The 25,825-nt window shown below is 43.5% G+C and overlaps 1 protein-coding gene across 1 annotated transcript; it reads right to left on the minus strand.

Annotated features, from left to right (window-relative positions):
- Window positions 1–2,560: 2,560 nt before the first annotated feature.
- On the minus strand, window positions 2,561–23,807 carry LOC138762349 (transmembrane protein 179-like). Its single transcript, XM_069936117.1, has 4 exons — window positions 23,353–23,807; window positions 19,312–19,449; window positions 3,372–3,450; window positions 2,561–3,294 (listed from the first exon to the last, which is right to left on the minus strand). Exons 1-4 carry the CDS (start codon window positions 23,805–23,807, stop codon window positions 3,124–3,126), a joined length of 843 nt encoding a protein of 280 aa, XP_069792218.1. The 3' UTR covers window positions 2,561–3,123.
- Window positions 23,808–25,825: the final 2,018 nt, after the last annotated feature.

Genomic DNA, 25,825 nt, shown 5'->3' on the forward strand with positions numbered 1-25,825 from the left:
ATTCCTAATCATGTCCATCTTGCAACCATATTTCTGTGATGACCACTAAATCATTTGCCAATTGGAATGTTATTTTCTGACAAGGATGCATTCAATGACAAAATTTTGTGAATGCAGAGATTTCATGTTCCTACCAGGAATAAGGGGGAAGTTAACAGATATAGGGAATCTTGGTTTTGAAGGGATATTGGAGAGCTGGTTAAGAAAAGGAGGCTGTATATGTGATATAGAAAATAAGGAGGAAATGAGCTACTTGCATAGTATAGAAAATCTAAGAGAATGCCTAAGGAGGAAATTAGGAAGGCAAAAAGAAGTCATGAAGGTGCTTTGGCAGATAATGTGAAGGGAAATCCAAAGAGTTTCTACAAGTATATTAAAAGTAAAAGGATAGCAATGGACAAAATTGGACCCCTAGGAAAAAAAGTGGTCAACTATGTGTGGAGCTTCACGAAATGGGAGAGATCTTGAACAATATTTTTTGCATCAATATTTATGCAGAAAACTGGCAGAGTGAATAAGGATAGGAGGGAAACAAATAGTGTCATGGAATAGATAAAATTTAAGGAGAAGGAGATATTTGCTGTCTTGCAACAAATAAAGGTAGACCAATCCCCTGGACCAGTTACGACGTTCCCCTGCACCTGGAGGGAGACAAATGCTGAAATTGCACGGGCCCTGGCAGATATATTTAAAATGTCCTTAGTCACGGGGATGGTGCTGGAGGATTGTTTAAGAAGGGCTCCAAAAGTAAACCATGTATTGATAGGTCAGTGAGCCTGACATCAGTTGTATGCAAATTATTTGAAGGATTTCTGAGAGATAGGATATATAGCTATTTGGACGGGCATCAGCTGATTAAAGGACAGTCAGCATGGCTTTGTGCGTGGTAGGTCGTGTTTAACAAATCTTGTCGAGTGTTTTTTGAGGAAGTTACCAAGAAGGTTGATAAGGGAAAGGCTGTGGATGTTTATATGGACTTTAAGGCCTTTGACAAGGTTCTATGAGAGGCTGGTTTAGAAGGCAAGGACACTAGGTTTACACTAGAGAGGTTGCAAACTGGATTAGTGGATGGTGGCTTCTCAGACTGGAGGTCTGTGTTGAGTGGTGTGCTTCAGGGATCTGTGTTGGGACCATTATTGTTTGTTATCTATACAAATGACCCAGATGATAATGTGGTGAATTGGATTAGCAAGTTTGTTGATTACACAAAGATAGGAGAAGTAGTGGATTGTGAGAAGACTTTCAAAGTTTACAGAGGGATCTGGACCAGTTGGGAAATAGCACCAGTAAATGGCTGATGGAATTTAAAGCAGATAAGTGAGAGAGGTTGAACTTTGGAAGAGTGAATTAGGGTAGGATATACAATAAATGGTAGGCCACTGAGGAGTGCAAAGGAGCAGAGATCTAGGAATACACATACATTGTTCCCTGAAGGTGGCGTCACATGTGGACAGGGTTATAAAGAAAGCTTTTGGTATTTTAGCCTTTAGAAGTTGGGATGTTATGTTGAAGTTATTCAAGTCATTGGTAAGGCCACACTTAGAATATTGTGTGCAGTTCTGGTTACCCAATAGCAGGAACGATATCAATAAGATTGCAAGAATGCAGAGAAGATTTACTAAGATGTTGCTGGGTCTTTGGGAGTTGAATTACCAGGAAAGATTAAACAGGTTAGGACTATATTCCTTGGAACAAAAGAAGGATGATGGGAAACTTGATAGACACAGTAGATGAGAGTAGATTATTTCCACTTATGGGGGAGATAAATAGGAGAGGTCACAGCTTTAAGCTGAAAGGGGAGAGGTATAAGGGGAACATTAGGGGAAAGCAATAAAGATCATCCTGTCTGTTTAGCCTGTGTCTGGACACATTTTTCCTGTGAATCCACCAAACTCAATTTAATCATTCACACCATCACGAGTCTAGTAAGCACTGTATTTACCATCTACAAAACAGATTACATTCACTCAACATGCACCATGTACATGGAACTATCTGCAGATCCCCTTCCAGTCAAATATGCAGACTTAGAAATACAACTGATTATTAATTGTGAAATTCCCTATCAATAGCACTCAAAATATTTAACCATAAATGGCTCATGGATTTTTTGTTTCCAACTGCCAGCTTTAAGTAACTTTACCATACATTGATCTGCATTATCATTGCCAATCCTCATTCTTACAACCTTTTCTAATTCCAATCGACAGACTTTGATCATTATCCATTGATGCTCTCTAGTGCAGTCTTTGATGGAGGATGCATTTTTTGTTGATTATTTAACGACTATTGATACAAATTGGTCAAAGGCATTCAATGCAATTGACAGCCTTCATTGGAAAATTTGAAATGTTATCTTTCAATCCATTAAACACTAAAATGGAAATCCTTTCCACCCAAAATGTATGCCGATTTCCTCAATGCAAACAATCATTGTTCAACAAACTCTTGGAAGGAATCGGTTTTGTGCCACACAAACTTAGTTACCCATTCAATTTTAAATGAGATTGGATCTCATACTCAAGGAAGATTTGATTTCAATAACTGAAAAATTAAGCAGTTAAGAATTTCATTTCAATTTATTCCAAAACACTGATTACATCTTCAAGGGAAATAGAGGTGATCAGAATCTGCACAAATAACCTCGGTATCACAAATGTTGCAGAGGGGGAGGAAAGAAAACAAGTTGCCACAAAATCCAATTTGCCCCAAAATAGCAAAGGGATGGGTTTGCATACCACAGAAATAAATGCATCTTATTTCCACAATTTCTCTCCTGAATATGCATTTATGCATTGCTCTTTCACTTACAATCATCTATTATATATTTAAACATTCCAGAACACTTAGAACAATTTCTGAATAATGAACTGTAGCAAGTCAACATGTGCCTTATTTATTAAGCACAAAGAAGAATCCACTCAGCAAATAATGTGCACTGGCTCATTCCAAATTACTTACAAATAATGTCAAAGCAAATTATCCATTTACTGACAAGATCAGAAACTGGACCAAAACAGATTTGGTTTTCTTCCAAGACAAAAATTCAAGATTCTATTATATGAACACATGCTGAATCTACTTTCCTGTTAGTGAATTGCAATTCATTTACAGTTTTTTTGACTAAATAAACACATTGGTCACTTGTCCACTACAGTATTCTTGTGATCGTGGGCTTTGAAGTGCTTGTTTGTACTGTACAGAAAAGTTGTCTTTACTACGATTTTGAGAAAATTTCATGAAAGCAAGTATTGTCAATATAATCCACATCACCCAAGCACACCAGAGGCCAAACTGAAAAAAGATAACATAGTAGTTAATGATCAGTATTTAAAAAAATACAAGCAAACCAATTGTGGCATAATATTTACCTGTGCAGTACCAAAATGATCGTAGAACAAAGTTGGAACTTCACTCAGATTAAGAGGTTCTTCTTGGGCATCTCTGCAACTGAAACAACGAATAGTTATTAACTGACTAAACGGCTAAAAAGCATTTCTTTCATAACAGCATCTATTAATCAACAAAAAATGTTCATGGTTGCTTTAATCCAGAACAAAGCTAGTGCATAGGAGCAACAAAAACTGCAAATGCTGGAATCAAGAGTGAACAAAGCTGGAGAGTCTCAGCAGGTAAGGCAGCATCCAAGGAGATATGGTCAGTCAAGATTTTTTTTGTCAGAAACATTTTTAAGACCAAAATGGGAAGAGGAGATATCAAGCACAAAAGAGAGGAGCCAAGAGAGGATAGGATACTGAAGGTGGAGAGGAAGAGAGACAAGGAGAGAGTGGAAGAAAATAGAACAGAAGCAGGTAAATGGAAACAGTAGAACCCAATCAACATTGGGTTACATTCATGCTGTTGGGTTCCAGGAATATAATGTCAAGGTTTGATGATGATGTGGTTTGAGTCAGAAAGCAGTTGAAATGTGTTGGTGGGAGAGGAAGAAGCAAATGTATTTCAGGTATACTTGTGTATCTGTGGGAGTCATCTATTATATCCTGTGCTCCCGTTGTGGCCTGCTCTGCTTAGGAGAGCCTGGGCGCCAACTGGGATCTCCCAGCAGCCAGCAGCCAGCATTTCAACTGACATGCCAGTCCATGGCCTTGTGTTCTGTTAAACCAGGACGATCCTTAAATTGGAAGAGCAAAACCTAATTTTCCTACTCATCATTCTCTAGCCAGATGGCATTAATGTTGACTTGTGCTTTCAACTAGCCAACTCCCCATTCTTCCTCTCTTCTCCATTCCCTCAGCCTTCATTCCTCCAGCCTCCACCCCTTCCCTCTCAATTCATTGCCTTTAAGTGACCAAAGACCCTTTGCCCTAATGGAGGTAAACAAGAAAATCTGTAGATGCTGGGCTCTAGTGCAGTACACAAAAGTGCTGATAAACTCAGCAGGTTGTGCAGCATCCATAGAACAGGAGGCAGTTTCATGCCTGAACCCTTCTTCAGGAGTTTAAAGTCAGGGAGCTGCTGGAATAAAAAGGTGGGTGGAGGGTAGTTGGGGGTGGGAGAAGAGCACAGGCCAATAGGCAAGCAGCATCAAGAGATACAGGAGAGAGGGTAGAAAGTAGCAATGAAGGATAGCTCTCTGATAGAGAAGGGGGAGGGGAGGACACGAGCTCAGAGAGAAAGTGAGCAAGGGAGTGCGAGCCAGGGAAGGGTTTAAACAGAGAATGGGAAACTAGTTGGAGACTGCCAAGATGGAACACAAGCAGTTCTTACAATTTGTGGGTGGCCTCAACTTTTCAGTACAAGGCCATGGATAGACATGTCAGTGTGGGATTTCTAGTTGTTGGCCACTGGGAGTTCCTTGCAATTGCACCAGACAGAGCAATGAAACAAAACTCACCCAGTCTCCCGGATGTGGAGGGAGCCATATTATGAACACCAGATTCAGTAAATAACCCCATACAGACTTACACAAGTGTTGGTTCTCTTGGATCACTGTTTGGGGCCCCAAATAACAGTATACCTCACAAGAACCTCAAATTGAAAAGAGAGCTTCATAAATAAAGAGAAAGTTGCAGAGTTATGGAGTAACTGCTTTACTGGTTTGAAACTACACACTTGGAAGCCTGCCCAGTACCAGGGTCCTTAGCATTCCAATGGGCAGAAGTGACGTCAACTTCCAGGCCACAGCTTTACCCCACGCCGAGCGTCTCTGTATGCCACAAGCTGCTGATGCTGGTTCGCTTGTGCAGGTGAGTTGGCACGTGACCCCCAACCCCCCCCCAGAACCAGCAATGGGAGGTGCAGGAACTGTAACCTGAATACAGTGTTTGGCGTGGTCAGCCTCGTCTCCTAGCAGGTGGTGTAATGACTGGTCGTTCGTTGTCCAGGTGTGCCAGTTTGAGATAGTTGATGGTGAATGCCTCCTCCTGGCCCCCAATTTCCAAAACACAGGTGGTCCCATTGAGTCGCACTACACTGAAGGGTCCTTCATACGGCCGTTGTAGGGGCAGTCTGTGTGCTCCTCTGCTGCAGGTTGTCAGGTACAAAGGAGGGTGCTGCTCTGTGGTGGGACAGTGCAACTGGAGCCAGTGCCCCTAGACTCTCCTAGAGCTTGGTCAGCACCTTTGTCAGCGTGTCTCCTTGGCCATGGGGTGCAGGCATGGACTTGCCAGGTAGTGAGCCATAAAGCAACTCGGCCATTGACTGTGCTAGGTCTTTGGGTTGTGTGTGGATACCCAGCAGCACCCAGGGGAGCTCATCTACCCACCTGGGTCCTTGGAATCATGCCATCAGGGTCAATTTTAGGTGCCTGTGGAAATGCTCCACCAGGCCATTTGATTAGGGGTGGTACACAGTTTGGCATAGTTGGGTTCCCAGGAACTGCACCATTGCAGACCACATGGTTGAGGTGAATTGTGCACTTGTCTGAAGTGATTGGGCAGGGAGGCCAAACCTTACCACCTAGGTTGTGATCAGGGTCCTGGCACATGTCTCTGATGTCGTTTCACTGATTGGAACAGCTTCCTGCCACCTCATGAATCTGTCTACCATGGTAAATAGGTACCTCACCCCTCTTGAGAAGGGTAGTGGGCCAATGATGTCCACGTGCACATTCCTTGAACCTCCTGTGCATTAACTGGAAGGGTTGTATTAGTGCCTTCACACATCTCTGGACCTTTGAGGTTTGGCAGTGTGTGCACATCATGGCCCAGTGTCCAACCTATTTGCATCGGCCATGCAACATGAACCGCTCTGCACTTAGTTGAGTAGTCGCACAGATGGGTGGGTCAATTAGAGCAAGGCATAAAACCCTGCACCTCCAGGCCACAGGTATGATAGGCTGTGGCTGCCCTATGGAGGTCTCAGAGGAATTTGTTACCTGAGCCTGATGGGTACTTCTTTGAGGCAGAGGCTGGTGAGCACTGTTTGGTATGTCCGTATTTTGCTATCCTCCTGAGGCTGGGACTTGCAGTGACTAGATAGATGTTCTTGACAGTGCATCCACCACTATATTGTTCTTCCTTGAGACTTGTAGTGGTGAATTCAGACACTTAGGAGAGATGGCGCTGTTGGCGGGCTGACCAAGGGTCAGTCACTTTGGTGAACGTGAAGGTGAGGGCCTTGTGATCTGTGAAGATTGTGAACTCTCTCCCTTCTAGGAAATAACTGAAGTGCAGAACGGTCAGGTAGAGGGCCAGTAGCTCCCTGTCAAACGTGTTGTACTTGACTTCCAGGGGCCACAGGTGTTGGCTGAAGACGACAAATGGATTCCATTATCCTTCTATTAATTGTTCGATTACGCCACCGACTGCTGTTTCAGAGGCATCCACGGTGAGGGCCACAGAGACGTCCATCTGGGGGTGGACCAGGAGGTGGCATTGACTAGCAAATCCTTGGCCTGGTCGAACATCACTCTTCCGTCCAGGCAACTTTTGGCTTTGGATATCAAACCAAAAGGAAGGCACATAATTTGGGCCGCTGAGGGAATGAACCAGTGGTAGAAGTTAACCATTCTGACAAATTCTTGCAGACCTTTGACTATTTTGGGTCTGGCAAATGGCCTCTACTTTCCCGTCAGGGGAACAGCTCCATGACGGTTGATTTGGTGTCACGAAGTCAATGGTGGACAAGCCAAACTGGAACTTGATGAGATTGACAGCCAGTCTGCAGTCACTGAGGCAGCAGCAGAAGAGGAGCAAATGGGTCAGATGCTCTTGGTGGGTGCAGATGGTTACCAGGATATTGTCCAGGTAGATGAACATAAATTCAAAGTCACACCCTACCACATCCACGAGAAGCTGGAAGGTCTACACTGCGTTTTTAAGGCCGAACGACATCCTCAGGAATTCAAACAGGGTTACGATGACCGTCTTTGGGACATCTTTGGGATGGACTGGGACCTGGTGATACCCACGCACCAGATCTATCTTGGAAAAGATTGTGCCCCGTGAGGTAGGCTGTGAAGTCCTGGATGTGTGGGACTGGGTATCTATCAGAGACAGTTGCATCTTTCAGCCTCCTGTAGTCACCACACTGCATCCATCCTCCCCACAGACTTGGGCACCACATGGAGCAGGGAGGCCCATGGGCTGTCCGAGTGCCGCATGATCCCCATCTCCATCTTGTTAAATTATTCTCTTGCGAGCCAGAGCCAGAGCTTGTCTGAAGGTAGCCTGGGTGTGTCCCTGCATGGGGAAATGGTGTGTCACACCATGTTTGGAGGCTGCCGAGGAAAACTGTGGTGTGATGGACGGAAAATCTGATAACACCCAGGCAAACTCATCGTCTGAGCATGTGATGCAGTTGAGGTGCGGTGCTGGCAACTTGGTCTCCCCTTCGGCTGTGACGCAGCACAAATTCTGACACTTGCCCTGCTGTCTTGTTTGGTGCACCACAAAGCGTCCACACAAGTGACCATTTTTCACAGGTCGGAGAAATCCTTGTTTGCTAGTAGGAGGTTTTGAAAGTCTTGACATCGACCAGCCTTCGTCCCTTCAGATCCACTAGCAAACAGTGCGCACGGAAGAAGTGTTCCCCCAGCAATGGATGGGACACCGTGGCCAGTGTGAACCTCCACATGGATTGTCTGGAACTGAATTGCAAGGGGGCCGACCTGTGTGCCATCATTGCTGATGGTGCTGCCATTAGCTCCAGCCCCACCCCTCTAGTTCTGGCTCAACTGGGGGAGCAGGGCATTAATTTCAGCTCCTGCGTCATCCCAGACATACAGGAAGCTATTGCAATGGCCAGCCGCTGTAGCCATTAGCAACAGCTGGCCTTTTAGTTTCCCTGAAACGAGCATGGAAGCTGGCATCGGCAGGCCCCAGATCCCCATCTTTGATGATAAAAGCACCAAGATTCGGAACTAGTGTCGTTGCTTGGTGCAGTGTTGCAGGTTTAGTTGATGGGATAGTGTGGCAAGGCCTTTGGCCGTGATGCAGCACTAATTCTGACATTTGCCCTGATGTTTCATTTAGTACATCATGAAACATCTGCATGAGTGGCCACTTTTCACAGGTTGGAGAAGTCCTTGTTTGGTAGTAGGAGGCAGATATCCTCTGGCATCTGCTCTAAAGAGAGCTGTTCAAAGTGTGGACAAGACTTATGGCTGTTTACCAGTGCCAGCATGTCACTCATTAGGACTGACAACACCTGGTCACCATAGCAGCCACGCAGTCCATCTGCGGCATGAGAGGTCAAATGTGCCAACAGGGCCTTGAGTGCTTCATACCTGCCAGTCTCCAGAGGCTGCTGGAACCAGACAAGGGACCAAGCAGTCCAGAAAGTCGGCAGTTTTGGCAAAATTGTGTTTTGAAAACTTGAGTCATTTGTGTTGTCTAATTCTGCTGGAGTTGTTTGCCTTGGGTCCAAATGCCTTTGGACCATCTCGGTCATCAATATGGCTGCTAAGCCACTAAATAAGGAATATACTGAACCTTGCAGAGTTCTGGAGCAAATACTTTACTGGTTTGAAATTGCACATTTAAATTGGCCCATCTGGTCCCAGAGTCCTTCACACCCCAGCGGGGCAGAAGTAACGTCAACTTCCAGGCGGGAGGAGTCATGTGATGGAGTAGTGGCCGGTCAGGGAATTCCAGCCCTGTCCCGAAAAGTTTAAAAAAAAAACACAAAGCACAAAAGTACAAGATTAAAATTTATAATAAAGTAAAAATAAAGGTGAGAAGAAAATGGCAGCGAAGAGAGAAAAGTCGAAAACAACGGGAAGAAAAGAGAAAGAAAGAATGTCGGAAGAAGGTGAAGGCCTTACCTTCAGAGGCCCGCCACGGAGAGAGAAGCCTGCTCCCACAGGTCAGTGGAAGTCCCGGGCTCGGGACTACAAACATGGCTTGCAGAGCCAAGTAAAAGTGCGCAACCGTGCATGAAAAAAAAACACACTGACGGGAGGGGGGGAAAAGCTGCGGAGTCGATCTCCACAGCTGAGAGAGACACCAGCAGCAGGTGCAGAACACAGACAATAACGACAAGAAAGAGGGTAAAAAGAAAACAAGGAAACAACAGATGGTCAACCCAGGGGAAGAAGAAGAAGAACAGAAAGAAGTGGAAGAAGAGAAAGGCAAGACAATGGATGTATCTTTTTTTAAAGAATATATGGAATCAGTGAAAGAATGGCAATTACAAGAATTTAATGAGATAAAAAGAATTAAGAAAGCAGAAGAAAAAATGAATAAAATGGAAATGGCCATATCAGAGATAGGAAAAAGAGTGGAAAATATGGAAGAACGAGAAACATTTGTAGATATGGAAGTAAAAGACTTAAGAGAAATTAGAAGAATCTAATAAAAAAGCTAAAGAGGCACAGGAGCTGTTAGCTCAGAAGATAGATATAATAGAAAACTATAATAGAAGAAATAATATAAAGATAGTGGGCCTTAAGGAAGATGAAGGCGGCAAGAATATGAGAGAATTTATAAAAGATTGGATCCCCAGGGTCCTGGGAAGACCAGATATTACAGGAAGAAATGGAAATAGAGAGGGCACATAGAACTTTAGCCCCAAAACCACAACCGCAGGAAAAACCAAGATCCATTTTAGTAAAATTCTTAAGATATACAACAAGAGAAAATATATTGGAGAAAGCAATGAAGAAAGTAAGAGAGGACAAAAAGCCACTGGAATATGAAGGTCAAAAATTTTTTTTCTATCCAGACATAAGTTTTGAACTCCTGAAGAAGAGGAAGGAGTTCAATACAGCAAAAACGATCTTATGGAAAAAAGGATATAAATTTATGTTAAAGTACCCAGCGGTACTTAAAATAGTTATTCCAGAGCAACAAAACAGACTATTCTCAGATCCAGAGGAAGCAAGGAAATTTGCAGAACAACTACAAAACAAGCAGAGAGATGAAGACATGTAATGAGAGTAAAAATGACCACGAACTATATGTATGTGTGTAAAGGGGTATATGTGTGTATATATATATATATCTATTATATATATATATATATATATATATATATATAGTGTGTATACATGAATGTATCCGTATTTAGAGGAAAATATATAGAGTATAGACAAGAATTAATAAGGGAAGGAAAGGGAATAGAGGGAATAAGGAGGGAATTGAAAGAGTGACCTTTGTTACATATGAAAATTGAAATTTTTTCTGGGGGGGGCTGGGTGGGGAGGAGTTAGGGTCACTACAAAATCAGTTGACATTTGCGAGTGAATTCGCAAATCCAAATGGAGAGGGGAGATGTGGTTGTCTGATAAGGGATAACGGGCAACTCAGGAGGGGGAGGGGTGAATGGGGTTAAAGAAGTTTTAAATAGGAGAATAAGGAAAATGTTTGATGTTTTAGAAATGTTGTCTTATAAAGTGTTCAAAACAAGAAAGCAGAAATAGATAAGAAGGAAAGGTGATGATGGAGAAACGGAAAGGGAAGATGAACAAAGTATGAAATGGCAACGCTGAACTATACGACTTTAAATATGAACGGAATATATAACCAAATTAAAAGGAAGAAACTGCTAAATTTACTGAAAAAAGAAAAAATTGATATAGCATTTGTGCAAGAAACACATTTAACTGAATTGGAGCACAAGAAATTAAAGAGAGATAGGGTAGGACACATAACAGCAGCGTCATATAATTCAAAAGCAAGAGGAGTAGCTATATTAATTAGTAAAAATGTGCCAATTAAAATAGAAGAGGAAATAATAGATCCAGCAGGGAGATATGTAATGATAAAATGTCAGATATATTCGGAGTTTTGGAATCTACTCAATGTATATTCGCCTAACGAAGAAGATCAAAAGTTTATGCAAGATATTATTTTGAAGATAGCAGATGCGCAAGGGAACATATTAATAGGAGGGGATTTCAACCTGAATTTGGATTCAAGTATGGACAAAACTGGGAAAAAAATTAACAGAAAGAACAAAGAAACCAAATTTATAATTAAATCGATGGAAGAAATGCAGCTTTTGGATATATGGAGGAAACAACACCCAAATGAAAAGGAATATTCATATAACTCGGGTAGACATAAAACATACTCAAGAATAGACCTATTTTTGTTATCAGCTCGTATGCAAGATAGAGTAAGAAAAACAGAATATAAAGCTAGAATATTGTCGGACCATTCACCCTTAATATTGACAATAAAGTTAGAGGACATCCCTCCAAGAATGTATAGATGGAGATTAAACTCCATGCTACTCAAAAGGAAGGATTTTAGACAATTCATTGAAAGACAAATTAAAATGTATTTTGAAATAAATACGGAATCAGTGAAAGATAAGTTTATACCATGGGATGCAATGAAAGCGTTCATTAGAGGGCAAATAATAAGTTGTGTAACCAAGATGAAGAAGGACTATAATCAGGAAACAGAGCAGTTGGAAAGGGAAATAGTAAATATAGAAAAAGAATTAGCAATGAAGGAAGATACAACTAAAAGAAGAGAATTGGCAGATAAAAAAATAAAATACGAAACACTACAAACATATAAGGTGGAGAAGAACATAATGAAGACAAAACAGAAATATTATGAACTAAGGGAAAAAACACACAAAATTCTAGCATGGCAGCTTAAGACAGAACAAGCTAAGAAAATGGTATTGGCATCAAGGAAAAAAGACAAACAAATCACATATAATCCAAAGGAGATCAAGAAAAACTTTAGAGAATTCTATGAACAATTATACCAAACTGAAAAAGGGAAAGAAGGGAAAATAGATGAATTTTTAACTAAAATTGAACTACCAAAATTACAAATAGAGGAACAAAATAAATTAACAGAACCATTTGAAATAGTAGAAATACAAGAGATAATTAAAAAATTACCAAATAATAAACACCAGGAGAGGATGGATTCCTAATAGAATTCTATAAAACATTTAAAGATTTATTAATTCCTCCCCTCCTGGAAGTAATCAACCAGATTGATGAAACACAAAGCTTACCAGATTCATGTAAAACAGCAATAATTACAGTAATACTAAAGCAAGGGAAAGATCCACTCGCACCAGCATCATATAGACCAATATCATTACTTAACACAGATTATAAGATAATAGCTAAACTATTAGCAAACAGATTAGCAGAGTATGTACAGAAAATGGTAAATCTACACCAAACTGGATTTATTAAAAAAAGACGCACAACAGACAATATTTGTAAATTTATTAACTTAATTCATGCAGTAGAAGGGAGTAAAGCGCCAACAGTAGCAGTTGCTTTAGACGCAGAGAAGGCCTTTGACAGAGTAGAATGGAATTATTTATTCAAAGTATTGCAAAAATTCAGTTTACCAGAGAAGTATATTAATTGGATTAAAGCATTATATAAGGGACCATTGGCGAAAGTGAGAGTAAATGGATATATATCAAAGCAATTTAACTTATGCAGGTCAACACGGCAGGGATGCCCACTATCACCCTTATTGTTCGCATTAGCTATAGAACCACTAGCAGAATTGATAAGAACAGAAAATAATATAAAAGGGATAAAAATAAAAGACAAGGAATATAAAACCAGTTTATTTGCGGATGATGTTATAGTATACTTAACAGAACCAGAACTATCAATAAAAGAATTATACAAGAAATTGAAGGAATATGGAGAAGTGTCGGATTACAAGATTAACATAAATAAAAGTGAAGCAGTGCCATTGAATAATGCGGATTTCTCAAAATTTAAGAAGGAATCACCATTCAGATGGCAAATGCAAGCAATAAGATACCTAGGTATACAAATAAATAAAAATCTCGCCCATCTATATAAACTCAATTATTATCCACTAATGAAAAAATTACAGGACGATTTAGAGCATTGGAAAGATTTACCATTAACACTAATAGGAAGGATAAACTGTATTAAAATGAACATTTTCCCAAGGATATTATACCTATTTCAGGCATTGCCAATACACTTGACAGAGAAATTCTTCAAGGAGTTAAAGAAAATAATAAGGAAATTTTTATGGAAAGGGGGGAAACCGAGGATAACACTAGATAAATTAACAGAATGGTATAAACAAGGAGGCTTACAACTGCCAAACTTTAAAAATTATTATAGAGCCGCACAATTAAGATACCTATCAGATTTTTATCAAACAAGGGAAAAGCCAGATTGGACTAGATTAGAATTAGATAAAATAGGGGAATAGATACCTGAACACATATTATATAAATGGGATGAAAAATTGGTACAACATAGAAGTTCTCCAGTATTACATCATCTACTCAATATTTGGAAAAACATTCATGTAGAAAGGAATAAAACAAATTATCAATTACCAAAACTAATATTGACGCAAAATAAGTTACTCCCTTTTACAATAGATAACCTTTCCTTTAGAGAATGGGAGAAAAAAGGGATTAAAAGAATAGAAAATTGTTTTTCAGGAAATAGATTCTTATCCTTTGAACAAATGAAAGATAAATACAATATAACTCAAGATACAGTGCTGGCATATTACCAATTGAGATCCTACTTGAAGGACAAATTAGGAAGCAGTCTGAGGTTACCAGAGGTAAGTAACTTTGAATATGTGATTACAGATACAATGATAATCAAAAGATTTATAACAAATATGTATATTAAACTGCAAGAAAAGGAGAATGAGGAAACAAATGGTAAAACTAAACAAAAATGGGAACAAGATTTAAATATAAAGATAAAAAAGGAAACATGGGAGAAGTTATGTTCTGGAACGATGAGAAATACAATAAATACGAGGTTACATATGATACAATATAACTGGATACACAGGCTATACATTACACCTCAAAAGTTAAATAAATGGGACCCAACAGTGTCTGATAGATGTTTTCGATGTAAAAAAGAAATGGGAACAACAATTCATGCAATCTGGACATGTGAGAAAGTAGAAAAATTTTGGGAAGATCTAAACCAAATATTAAATAAAATTACAGAAAACAATGTACCAAAAAATCCAGAGATCTTCCTCCTAAGTAACATAAAAAACAGAATTTGGAATTGATTTGGATGGTGCACAAGAAAGATTTGTTAAGATAGCTCTAGCCGTAGCAAAAACATGTATTATGTCAACCTGGAAATTGGAAGATAATTTGAAAATACAACAATGGTATATAGAAATGAATAAATGTATTCCAATAGAAAAAAATAACATATAATTTAAGAAATAATATTGAAATATTCAAACAAATATGGGAGCCTTACATGAAACACAATAGAGAAAACCTACCAGGGACATTCACTACCTAAATTAACGAAAGGAGAAGGAAATGAGAAGAATTGACTCAGTGGAATTTCTTGTTTATTTTTATTGAATGACCAGATTGTTTGACTTGTTTAATGTATCTTAGATTTTGTACTTTAAATGGACGGGGGGGGGGGGGGTGGGGGGAGGTAGGGAGGGTGGGATGGGAGGGTGGGGGGAGAAAATGGCACTGTATATATTTGAAAAGGAAAAAGTATGTATCATGGTCAATGTGGTTTATGGTGTGAAAAATAAAAAATTAAATAAAAAAACTTCTAGGCTGCAGCTTTACCCCATGCTGAACATCTGAGGATGCTGACCCCAGTTCACTTGTTGTGTGGGTGAGCCGCTACAAGGAACTTATTAATAAGCAACATGGACTTGTGGCTGAAATAATGTCTCAAAATTATCAAGCCCGTTTCTTACCAACTGGAAGTAAATGATCTAATCAAATCAATATCAGCTGATATATTCCATACATTCATGTGATGGGCCAGTTGATCCATCTGGTCTATGCCAGATCATTGAGCAATCCCATTCCATAGAACACCATAGCATAGAAACAGGCAGTTCTGCCTTTCTAGTCTGTGCCAAACTATTTTTCAGCTAGTTCCACTAACCTGCACCCCTCCCATCCAATTTTTCTTAAAATTTTCCAATTCAAATCATAGCTCATTCCACACTCCCACCATTCTCCACATAAAATTACACAAAATGTTCCCTTTATACTTTTCCTCTTTTACTCTTAACTAGGTTTTTTTTTTAAACCCTCCCAACTTGTGGTTTTCATGTAATCCATTCCAATCAATTTCACACATGCTTACAAAGGACAATTAACCTACAAATCTAAATGAAAAAATCTGCTGGAAGACCCAACCAACATTACCCTCTACCAACATCCTCCTCCACCTGGCAGAGCTTGTCCTCACTCCAAATAACTTCAACTCATCCCATTTCCTCCAAATCAAAAGAGTAGCCAAGGGTCCCAACTATGCTACTTGCCTACAAAGGCAAGACACCCTCCAACTCTTCCTCCAGTATATATACTACATCAGGGCTACCTCATGAACCTGCAATGAGCTGGTCAGCTTCATCCACTTTGCATCCAACTTCCACCCCAATCTCAAACTCACCTGGTCCATCTATGATAACATTCTCCCCTTCCTGGATCTCTCTCCATCTCAGGAGACAAGCTTTCCACCAACATACTACAAACCTTCCAACTCCCACAACTAACTGGATTACACTTACTCTCACCCTGCCACCCCCATCTCTCAATTTCTCCATCTCCACTGCATCTGTTCCCAAGATTAGGTCTTTCAGTGGAGAGCTTCTGAAATGTCTACCTTCTTCCACAAACATGGCACCCCCTCCACCACCATCAACCAAGGCCTCACATGCATCTCCTTCATTTCCTGCTCATCTGCCCTGGCCCTTTTTCCCCTAGATGTAACAGAATTCACCCTCATTCTCACCTACCATCCCACTAACCTCCACATCCAACACATCTGCAGAATTTCTGGCACTTACTACAGGATCCCACCACCAGACACATTTTTCCCTCTCGGCCTTCTGCAGAGACCACTCCCTCTGCGATTCCCTCATTCCTCCTCACCCATTGCACCTTCCCCTGTGCCTGCAGGAGGTGCAACACCTGCACCCACACCTCCTCCCTCACCTTGGCCTGGGGACCCAAACAGGCCTTTCACATGAAGCAGCACTTATACATCCAGATGACTTAGCTACTGCATCCAGTGCACCCTTTGTAGCATTTCCTTCATCAGAAAGGCCAATCGCAGACTGGGCAATTGCTTCCCTCAGCACCTCCGCTCCATTTGCAACCACAGCAACCTCCCAGTGGCCAACCATTTCAATTCTGGGTCATACTCCCATGTTTGCCCATGGCCTTGCATACTGTCCCACCCTGATCACCTGCAGATTGGAGGAACGCCATCTTATTTTCTGACTGGTAACCGTCCAGCTACAGGGCATGAACATTGACTTTATTGCTTTCCATTAAACCTGTTTCCCTTTTCTTCCCCTCTCCCCCTTTCTTGTCCTTCCAGTTCTTTCACCCACACAGCTCTACCATCTTCCTCCCTCCTTTCTCTACCTATTATCTCTTGCCTTGCCATCCTTCCTCCCACCCCTTTTGTTCAGATGTATCTTCACCTTTGCTACATAAAGGACACACTTTGACCTGCTGAGCTTCTCCAGAATCTCGTGTTTTTACTCCAACCACAGTCTCTACAGAATTTTGTGTTTTACTGCTGGAGGAACTCAGCAGGTTAAACAGCAAGAATGATTGACAAAGTACAAACCCTTAATTAAGGATTGCTGTTGTTCTAGATGCCAACATCAGCAGGCTTGCCTACCAATCTGAATGTCCCTGGAACTTAGGAAGTGGAAAAATATAATGGAAGCTTCACAGACTGCACTGGAGGTCAGGACTGAATAAGGGTCACCTGAGCAGCAAGACTGCAGCTCCACTTAAATTCAAGCGTCTTCACAAGATAAAATAACCATATAACAATTTACAGTATGGAAAATAGAAGCTGTTGTTCCTCCAATTTATGTATGACTATTTTAGCAAGACCATGGACAGATCTGCCAGTGTGGAATTGAAATGGCTGGCCACCAGAAGGTCCTTGCTCTTGCAGGGAAACAGAAGTCTGCAGATGCTGAGATTGTGGTAAAAACATGTGGGAGGAACCCAGCCAATCTTGTATCGTCCATAGGAGGTAAAGATATATTACTGATGTTACAAGCCCGAGCCCTTCAAGGTAAGAGTGGAAAATAAAAGGGCACTTGCATAGAAGTTTCATGGGGGGAGGGGGGGAAAGGAATGGGAGAGGGAGGAGTACAGACCAACAGATAAGAGGTGTTAATTGAATGGGAGGGGAAGGTGAGAATTGATTTTGCCTTTGTGAAAGGAAAGAGGGAAGAGAGGGAGAGAGCTAGAGGACTGAGAAATGGCAAAAGATTGGGGGTCAAATGGAAACCAGTCAATGTTAATGCCATCTGATCCTGACCTCGAATTCACTTGACCCATTTCTAAATACTCTATCGATCTGTTTCAATCTTGGGATTAAACATCTTCCACAAGCCCACAAACTCAGCCACCTCAATTACACCTTTTCACATTCTGTCCCCTGTAAGAATTCCATTTTCTTTCAATCCCTCCATCTCTGGCACAACTTCTCCCAGGGCAAGGTCTTGCATGCCAGATCATTAGACAGGTCCTCCTTCAAATGTGGCTTTCTTTCCACAATCAACTCAGCCCTCATCTGCCTATCCTCCATTACCTACACACCTGCCCCCTCCCTCCCCCTCGACAGGATTCACCTTGTCTTCACCTACCACCCCACCAGCTTCCACAAACATCATTGTCTGTTATTTCTGCCATATACTACACAATCCCACCACAAGACACTCCCCACTCCACCTTCCATAGGAACCACTCCTTCCTTAACTCATTTACCCATTCTTCCCTCCCCACCAATCATTCTCTAGACACCTTCCCCTGACCACAAGAGATGCTCCACTTGTGCCCACACCTCTTCCCTCACCACCATTCAGGGCCCAAAACAGCCCGTGAAGCAATCCCCACTTGTGATTCTCCAGGAGTTTATATACAGTATCGCGTGCTCCTATTGTAAACTCCTCTACATCAGAGAGACTGGACACAAACTGGGAGATAGTTTCATTCAGTACCCTGGCTTGTCTGCTGCAATAGCATGGATCTCTCACTTGCCATCCATTTCAATTCCCATTCCCTTGCTGACAGACCTGCCCATGGTCTCATGCTCTGCCAGACTGAGACCACCCACAAATTGGAGGAACAACTCGCATTCTGTCTGGGTACCCTTCAACTAGATGGCATTAACACCAACTTCTTCAGTTTCCATTAGGACTCCCCACATTCAATCTTTCCCCATCTCTTGTACTCTTATCATATCCAATAAACACTTGTCTATTGGTTTGTACTCTACCCCCAACTATTCTTCCCCCTTTCCCCAGCCTTCTATACAGACACCAGTCTCTTTTCGCATACCTTGAAGAAGGACTCAGGCCCAAAATATCAGTAAATACATCTTTACTTTCTCTGGACCCGAAGACCAAACAAGTTCCACCAGCATTTCTGTGTTTTTAATTGCTCTTGCAGTGGACAGAATACTTATTCATTCCAGTTAATCCTTCAAGCATTAGGAGTTTAAATTTTAAAATCAAATGGGGATACAGTACAATTCCAGTTTAAAAAATAGCAATTAAAAAGAGCACTAGTGCCTTCTGGTTCAAAATTCTCCAGCAAATCTCAAATCCTAAACTTGCTCATTTGGGTCTTCAGCATTTTATTTTGGATATCTGAAGTTCACCAGTAATTCCCAACAGAGCTCCAATAGTGTGCAAGCTTGATGCTGTTCACCACCCCACTAGCTGGGGAATTATCTACTGATCTATTTGAATGAAAACATGGCAGAGACAAGGGTTACCTCTGAGCTTGTCAAATCAGGTCAGCAACCCACAACATATTTAGTAAAGGATCGTTAGCATACTAGGCACAGATATACAAGGGGAGCTCACCATTGGCAGCACTAGCCACACTTGATCAAATTACATCATAAATTCCATTAATATGTCATACCTGATTGTCTCATTACCCTTGTTGGTGACTGAGCCACACCATATTTTGAGCCCATCACTCACTGTGGCACTGGCAATCAGCATGAACAAAGCAATAGTGCAATTCAGAAGCAAGCCTATAAATTCTGAAAAGGGCGATCTGCAAATAAAAAACAAAGCATTACATAACCATTGACCATAGCCATCTTCAAGTATCTACAGTACATTTAAATTAAATGGATAGCCAGTCTTATCAAATACATTTAGACCACAACATCAAGGTGAAGTAGGCCATTCAGCCCATTGAGACAGCTCCACTATTTCATCATGATTGGATCCATTCTCCCACTCAGCCCTATTCTCCAGCCTTCTCCTTCTGACACCCTGACTATTCAGAGACCTTAAATACACCCAAACAACTTGGCTACCACAGCTGCCTGTGGCAGTAAATTCCATCAGCTCTAACCTCACATTGTGCACATCTCCACTATACATGCCACCAAATCTAGCGTTGGTGAATCTTACAATTCAGTTTTGTATAACCAGTCTCGGAAGCAATGAAAAGATTTTAAAAAATTAGACTTAAGCAGACAAACAAAAAGAAAATGTAAGTAACAACTTTGTTCCTTTGATAGTCAAGCAGTCAATTGCAAATTTACTCAACATATTCACCAACATTGCCCACCATTCCTGCCAATTTAAAAAAAAAAATGAAACAGAGGTCAACCAGAAACTAGAGAGAAAAATAATCAACATCAACTTTTCTACACTACCAAGTTCAAAGTTATTGTCAGAGTAAATACATATCAATTGCAACCCCAACATTTTTTTTCCAGTGGGCCAGACAGAATTTCTAGACATCTGTACTGTATTCAAGAAAAGTGTAGCGGCTACTACGGTACATGCTACTAAATGAAGGCAAACACACAAAGGTAGTCAACTCAAGGCTGGTTTATTGCAGACATACACAGTCCTTTTATTCCCTGCCTGTTAATGAGCTAGTTAGTGAAGGGACTTCATCTGATCCACTCACTGTACTTTGGCAGCCAGCACGGCTAGCCAGCGATGTGTCAGGTAACTCTGTAAACTGACTGTGGCGCTTCACAATACCGCGTTGTGCGCCCGCTACAAAAGGGTATTTACGCAAAAGGAAAAATGTACACTAACTGTCCAAACAAAAAATATTCAGTAATAAATCATCTGAAAAGTCCTTAAATGGGCCTCTGATTAAGTCTGTTGTTTAGGAGGGGTAGCAACTGTTCCTGAACCTATTGGTACAAGTCTTGTGGGTACCCAATTCTAACTCTGATCAGAAACTATGCCAGGACCACCACCTGCACTACTGAAACACCACTTTTTTCTGCACTAACTACAATTATGAATATTAATTTCATGTGCATCAGCTCATTCTCTCTGTGTGTCATTTCACACACTGTTACTGTTCTTAGATATGTACAATATCTAAATGCAGCAAATACAAATGTACATTGACTCTCCATGTACTATTTTTTATTTATTGTCAGGTGGTATAGAAATGTTTGCACTGTGCTACTGCCACAAGACAAATTTCATAACTTGTTCATGACAAACAATTCTGATTCAGATGTACTGAAATTCTTATGTATAGGACATTAAATAATTTCTCAACATTGGCAGGAAGTACAGGTACAACAGTGCCAAGCATTCAAGAATTTAAATGAGGATTGTTTTAAAGCAGGGAAATTTATTACTTTTAGTAGAATGAAGAAGTTTAAAATAGCTGAGAGTACCAGATTTTTGTTATCAAGTTATGAGATTCTCTTGTGAGAAGTTTGGTCAAGATCAATTATTGCCAGCAGGGACAGAGTGGAGTCATTGTGTACTGGCCCGTGCACGGAGGCATGGACCGGCCCACAAAATGGTCGACGAATGTGGCAACCGTGCAGCCCAGCTGGGGGGGGTTAGAAAGAAAAGAACACCATACATTGTCCCAGGTGACTGTCACACAGCAGGAAGACAGGGAACTCTGGGGGGAATGCTGGCCAACCCAAGCCCAGAGCTCCGATGTGGGGCCCTGATGTCAGTGTGAGGGGCCCATACAGCAGAGCTGCCAGTGCAATAAATCAGTCTTCGACTTGTATGTGTCTTCCTTCCAACTCACTGTAGTGCGCACGTTACACTGGTGACCAACAGGTCCAACCACCAGTTGGACCCAAAGATGGAGCAGAGCCAGTGACCATCCTCACAGTCCCTCTCAGGCTTCCGACATTCCGGGGGGAGGGGGAGTCACAGCTGCACATGGTTTGAGCAGACAGAGGCTCAGTTCCAGCTTCACCACATCACCGCCAATGACACCTGCTACTTCTATATCGAGAGCACCCTTGATCAGGATACAGGGTCGTAGATTTCCTAAAGCAGCCTCTGGAGCAAGGCAAATATGTGGCCCACAAAAAGCTACTAATTAGCACTTTTGGTTTTTCCCCAGCGCGAGCACACCGCCTGATTGCTGAATATGGACGGATTGGGGTGGGGGGGGAAGAACAGGGCCCTGTACACCCTAATGAGAGAGTTGCTCATGTTAACTAAGGGACACAAGCCTTGCCTCTCTGAGCAGATTTTTCTGGAGCAGATGGCCAAGAATATACAGCTCTCGCTCACTGACGAGGACTTCAGCAACTCCTAAAGCTCTCTGTATATTAGGAGACTTATAGAAGGTCACCAAGACAAATGGTTACTTAAACAAAAGTTGCTTTCAATTTTCTTTAAGATAAAAACAGGATCAAACTAACTTATCACTATTAACAAGCCCCTTCTAATTCTAAGTGCATGCGTATACAAGTTTAGAAAAGTTCTTTAATTCAGTCTAATCTCACTTCTCCAAGTTCACTGGTTGCAGACAATTCTCATAGTCTGCACAGAATTTAACAATTGTGAATTTCTCCAGGCTTTGGTGCTTTAAAGGTAAATGGTTACCGCTCAGGAAGGTTCTTGTCAGTTTTCAGAGAGAGATTTGATGCTCGTTGGGACACCCACAACTGCTCCCTTTAGATCAGTCACTTCAGTGTCAGGGTTTTCCAGATGATAACCTCTTTCTTTCAAGTCACCACAGAGTTCCTTTTTGTTTCCCTTATTTCAGGTGAGACATTAGCCAGTCCTCTCCTCTTGAATGAGCCACAAGGGCTTTGACCAGGCTGAACTAAGCACTCACAACCAGTCTTCAAAATTGGGTTTTTCCCCACAAGCTCGCCAGCTTGTCATGTTCAGTCCCGCCTTCTGCTGAACTGTCGAACTGAATCCCCCCCCCACCCCCTCTTGCACCCCGAGACAACGACAGGACCCTCTCACAACAGCCCACTGCGCTCAGACAGACTGCAGCTAATCTTCAGAGTCTGTTGCTTCCCAAGGCAATCATTGGTCGTGCTGTAGAGGAATGGATGAACACCGACGTGTGAGCTCCTCATCGGCAAGTTTGTGCAAAGGCACCCGGAGCCTGGGCTGTCTGGCTTGAGCAGAGCTCTGGCATCTGAAAGGAGATCTGCTCCGAAGTGTTTGTATGTGATCTACCACAATTTATCTCCTCTAAACAGTAGCAAATATAACAATCTGTCACACTATTGAAGATCTCGTCCTTTTTATTTTGCTTTGTCGAGTTAGAGTGGGTTTGGAGAGGGATTCTTTACTCATCTTTCTTTGGCTTGGCTTCGCGGACGAAGATTTATGGAGGGGTACGTCCACGCCTGCTGCAGGCTGACAAGTCCGATGCGGGACAGGCAGACGCGGTTGCAAGGGAAAATTGGTTGGTTGGGGTTGGGTTTTTCCTCCTGTCTTTTGTCAGTGAGGTGGGCTCTGCGGTCTTCTTCAAAGGAGGTTGCTGCCCGCCGAACGAATACACCGCATGCATTACTGCAAAGCATAGGAATTTGATGGGATTTTAAATGCATTAATGAAATGAGCTGAAATATGTCTGCAAACTCAGCAACTCAACCAAATTGCCGCTCGTCAAAGACCACGTTACGTCATGGTGAGAACAAGCCACTGGAAAGGCTCCAGAGCGATACGTGATAGCAGTAAGGCGACGACTTACTCCTCGAGGCCCTGGTGGAGGACGTGGATGCTCCGGAGTCCCTGCAGCGCCGAGTAAACGCAGCTGAAGATCCCCACGAAGAGGCTGAAGCGGCACGCGGAGTCGGGCCCCCAGCGCGCCAGGTGGAAGGAGTGCGCCTGCGCGGGCCCGGCACTCCCGCTGGCGTTGCCGCGCCGCCACTGGCCCGCGGCGAACAGCAGGCAGCGCCCGCCCAACTCATGCTGGTCCTGGCCCAGCGGCACCGCCGCGAACAGGGCGAGCACGAAAGCGAGCAAGTAGGCGGTGAACTGACAGAAGAGAAGCTGGTGGCTGATCCCCAGCATCGTCGAGGGCGGGCGGGCGGGCGGACAGGCACCTCCTTCTTCTCCTCCTCCTCGCACCAGTGCAGGACCCGGCTTCAACCGATCACGCGACAGCCACCACGTGCGGCACGCGGGCTCAGCGGCTCGGACCATTCAAATCAAGGCGGGGAAAGGGAGGGGCGGGGCTTCATTTTAAGGGCCAGCCCCCCCCACCCACCCCCACCGCCTCGTGAAGAGGCGGACAAAGTGCGCCTGGCGCAAATGCATTTGGCTGAGGCAGGAATCTGTGAGCCCGTGCCCATAATGCGATTGATAGTGGCCTTGCCTGGCGACCGCGTGACCGTGGCCGGCAGTGGAATGAGTGGGGTGGAAGTGGGATCCAGGCCGCCCGCCTTCCCCATCCGCACTCCCAATGCCACGGCCACAGACATTCCACGCAGGTCCCGGCCGGTCACGGACATTCCACGACGATCCCGGCCGGTCACAAACATTCCACACAGGTCCCGGCCGGTCACGGACATTCCACGCGGGTCCCGGCCGGTCACGGACATTCCACGCGGGTCCCGGCCGGTCACGGACATTCCACGCGGGTCCCGGCCGGTCACGGACCTTCCACGCGGGTCCCGGCCGGTCACGGACCTTCCACGCGGGTCCCGGCCGGTCACGGACCTTCCACGCGGGTCCCGGCCGGTCACGGACCTTCCACGACGATCCCGGCCGGTCACGGACATTCCACGACGATCCCGGCCGGTCACGGACATTCCACGCAGGTCCCGGCTGGTCACGGACATTCCACGCAGGTTCCGGCCGGTCACGGACATTCCACGCAGGTCCCGGCCGGTCACGGACATTCCACGCAGGTCCCGGCCGGTCACGGACATTCCACGCGGTCCCGGCCGGTCACGGACATTCCACGCGGTCCCGGCCGGTCACGGACATTCCACGACGATCTCGGCTGGTCACGGACATTCCACGACGGTCCCGGCCGGTCATGGACATTCCACGATGGTCCCGGCCGGTCACGGACATTCCACGCGGTCCCGGCTGGTCACGGACATTCCACGACGGTCCCGGCCTGTCACGGACATTCCACGCAGGTCCCGGCCGGTCACGGACATTCCACGACAGTCCCGGCCGGTCACGGACATTCCACGACGGTCCCGGCCGGTCACGGACATTCCACGACGGTCCCAGCCAGTCACGGACATTCCACGCAGGTCCCGGCCGGTCACGGACATATCACGAGGTCCTGGCCGGCCACGGACATTCCACACGGGTCACGGCCAGTCACGGACATTCCACGCGGGTCACGGACATTCCACGCGGGTCACGGACCGGACACGGACATTCCACACAGGTCACGGATGTATCACGCGGGTCCCAGCCAGCCATGGACATTCCACGCGGGTCACAGACGTATCACGCGGGTCCTGGCCAGCCACGGACATTCCACGCAGGTCCTGGCCGGCCACGGACGTACCACACGGTCTCGGCTGCCCACCCACCCACCCATTTGCGTCCCTGCTTACCGCAATCAAAACTATTATGGACGCAACAGTCGCCCCCTGAAATTTTAACCTAAACATTGGTCCACAAAATACGACTATTACACGAGTAAGTACAGCATGTGTACATTTTGATTATTGAATCTAAGACAAATGAGCAGTTTTACAATGCCATACATTAATAAATATTATTTCGTACACACATTTCTTAATATTTGTATGATTTTTTTTGGTAACAAAATGTGCATATTAGAGGGAAAACGTGTTCGCATCCTGCCACTCTTAAATGTCTGAAGTTTGTCCTCTGTGGCTCTTATGTAAAGAAAGTTTGAGTACTCCTGCACAAAGCAGCCCAAAAACAGGCCCTTCGGCTCTCAGTGCCTACTATGATAACCATCAGATGTAGTAGCAGATATAGGCTATTTAGCCCGTCCAGCCTGTCATGAACTGATCCATTTTTCCACTCAGCCCCATTGCCCAGCCTTCTCTCCATAACCTTTGATGGCCTGACTAATCAAGAAACGATCAATCTCTGCCTTTAAATACACTGTTACGGAGTCTAGAGGACCCCCAAAACCAGCAGCAATAGATATTCACCACAACACAGGGTTACTTAAACAAAAGTAGTTTTTAATTATGTTTGAACAAGAAAACAGAATTAAACTT

Source organism: Narcine bancroftii, chromosome 4, assembly GCF_036971445.1.
Source record: "Narcine bancroftii isolate sNarBan1 chromosome 4, sNarBan1.hap1, whole genome shotgun sequence".
Lineage (NCBI taxonomy): Eukaryota > Metazoa > Chordata > Chondrichthyes > Torpediniformes > Narcinidae > Narcine > Narcine bancroftii.

What these genes read in the sequence shown, in the direction of transcription:
- LOC138762349 (XM_069936117.1), bottom strand. Translation starts at nt 23,807, where the DNA reads ATGGTCCGAGCCGCTGAGCCCGCGTGCCGCACGTGGTGGCTGTCGCGT. An exon ending in AAGGGTAATGAGACAATCAG is followed by an intron (nt 3,451 to 19,311) that starts GTATGACATATT and finishes TCGTTGTTTCAG; the next exon opens with TTGCAGAGATGCCCAAGAAG. An exon ending in ATCATTTTGGTACTGCACAG is followed by an intron (nt 3,295 to 3,371) that starts GTAAATATTATG and finishes ATCTTTTTTCAG; the next exon opens with TTTGGCCTCTGGTGTGCTTG.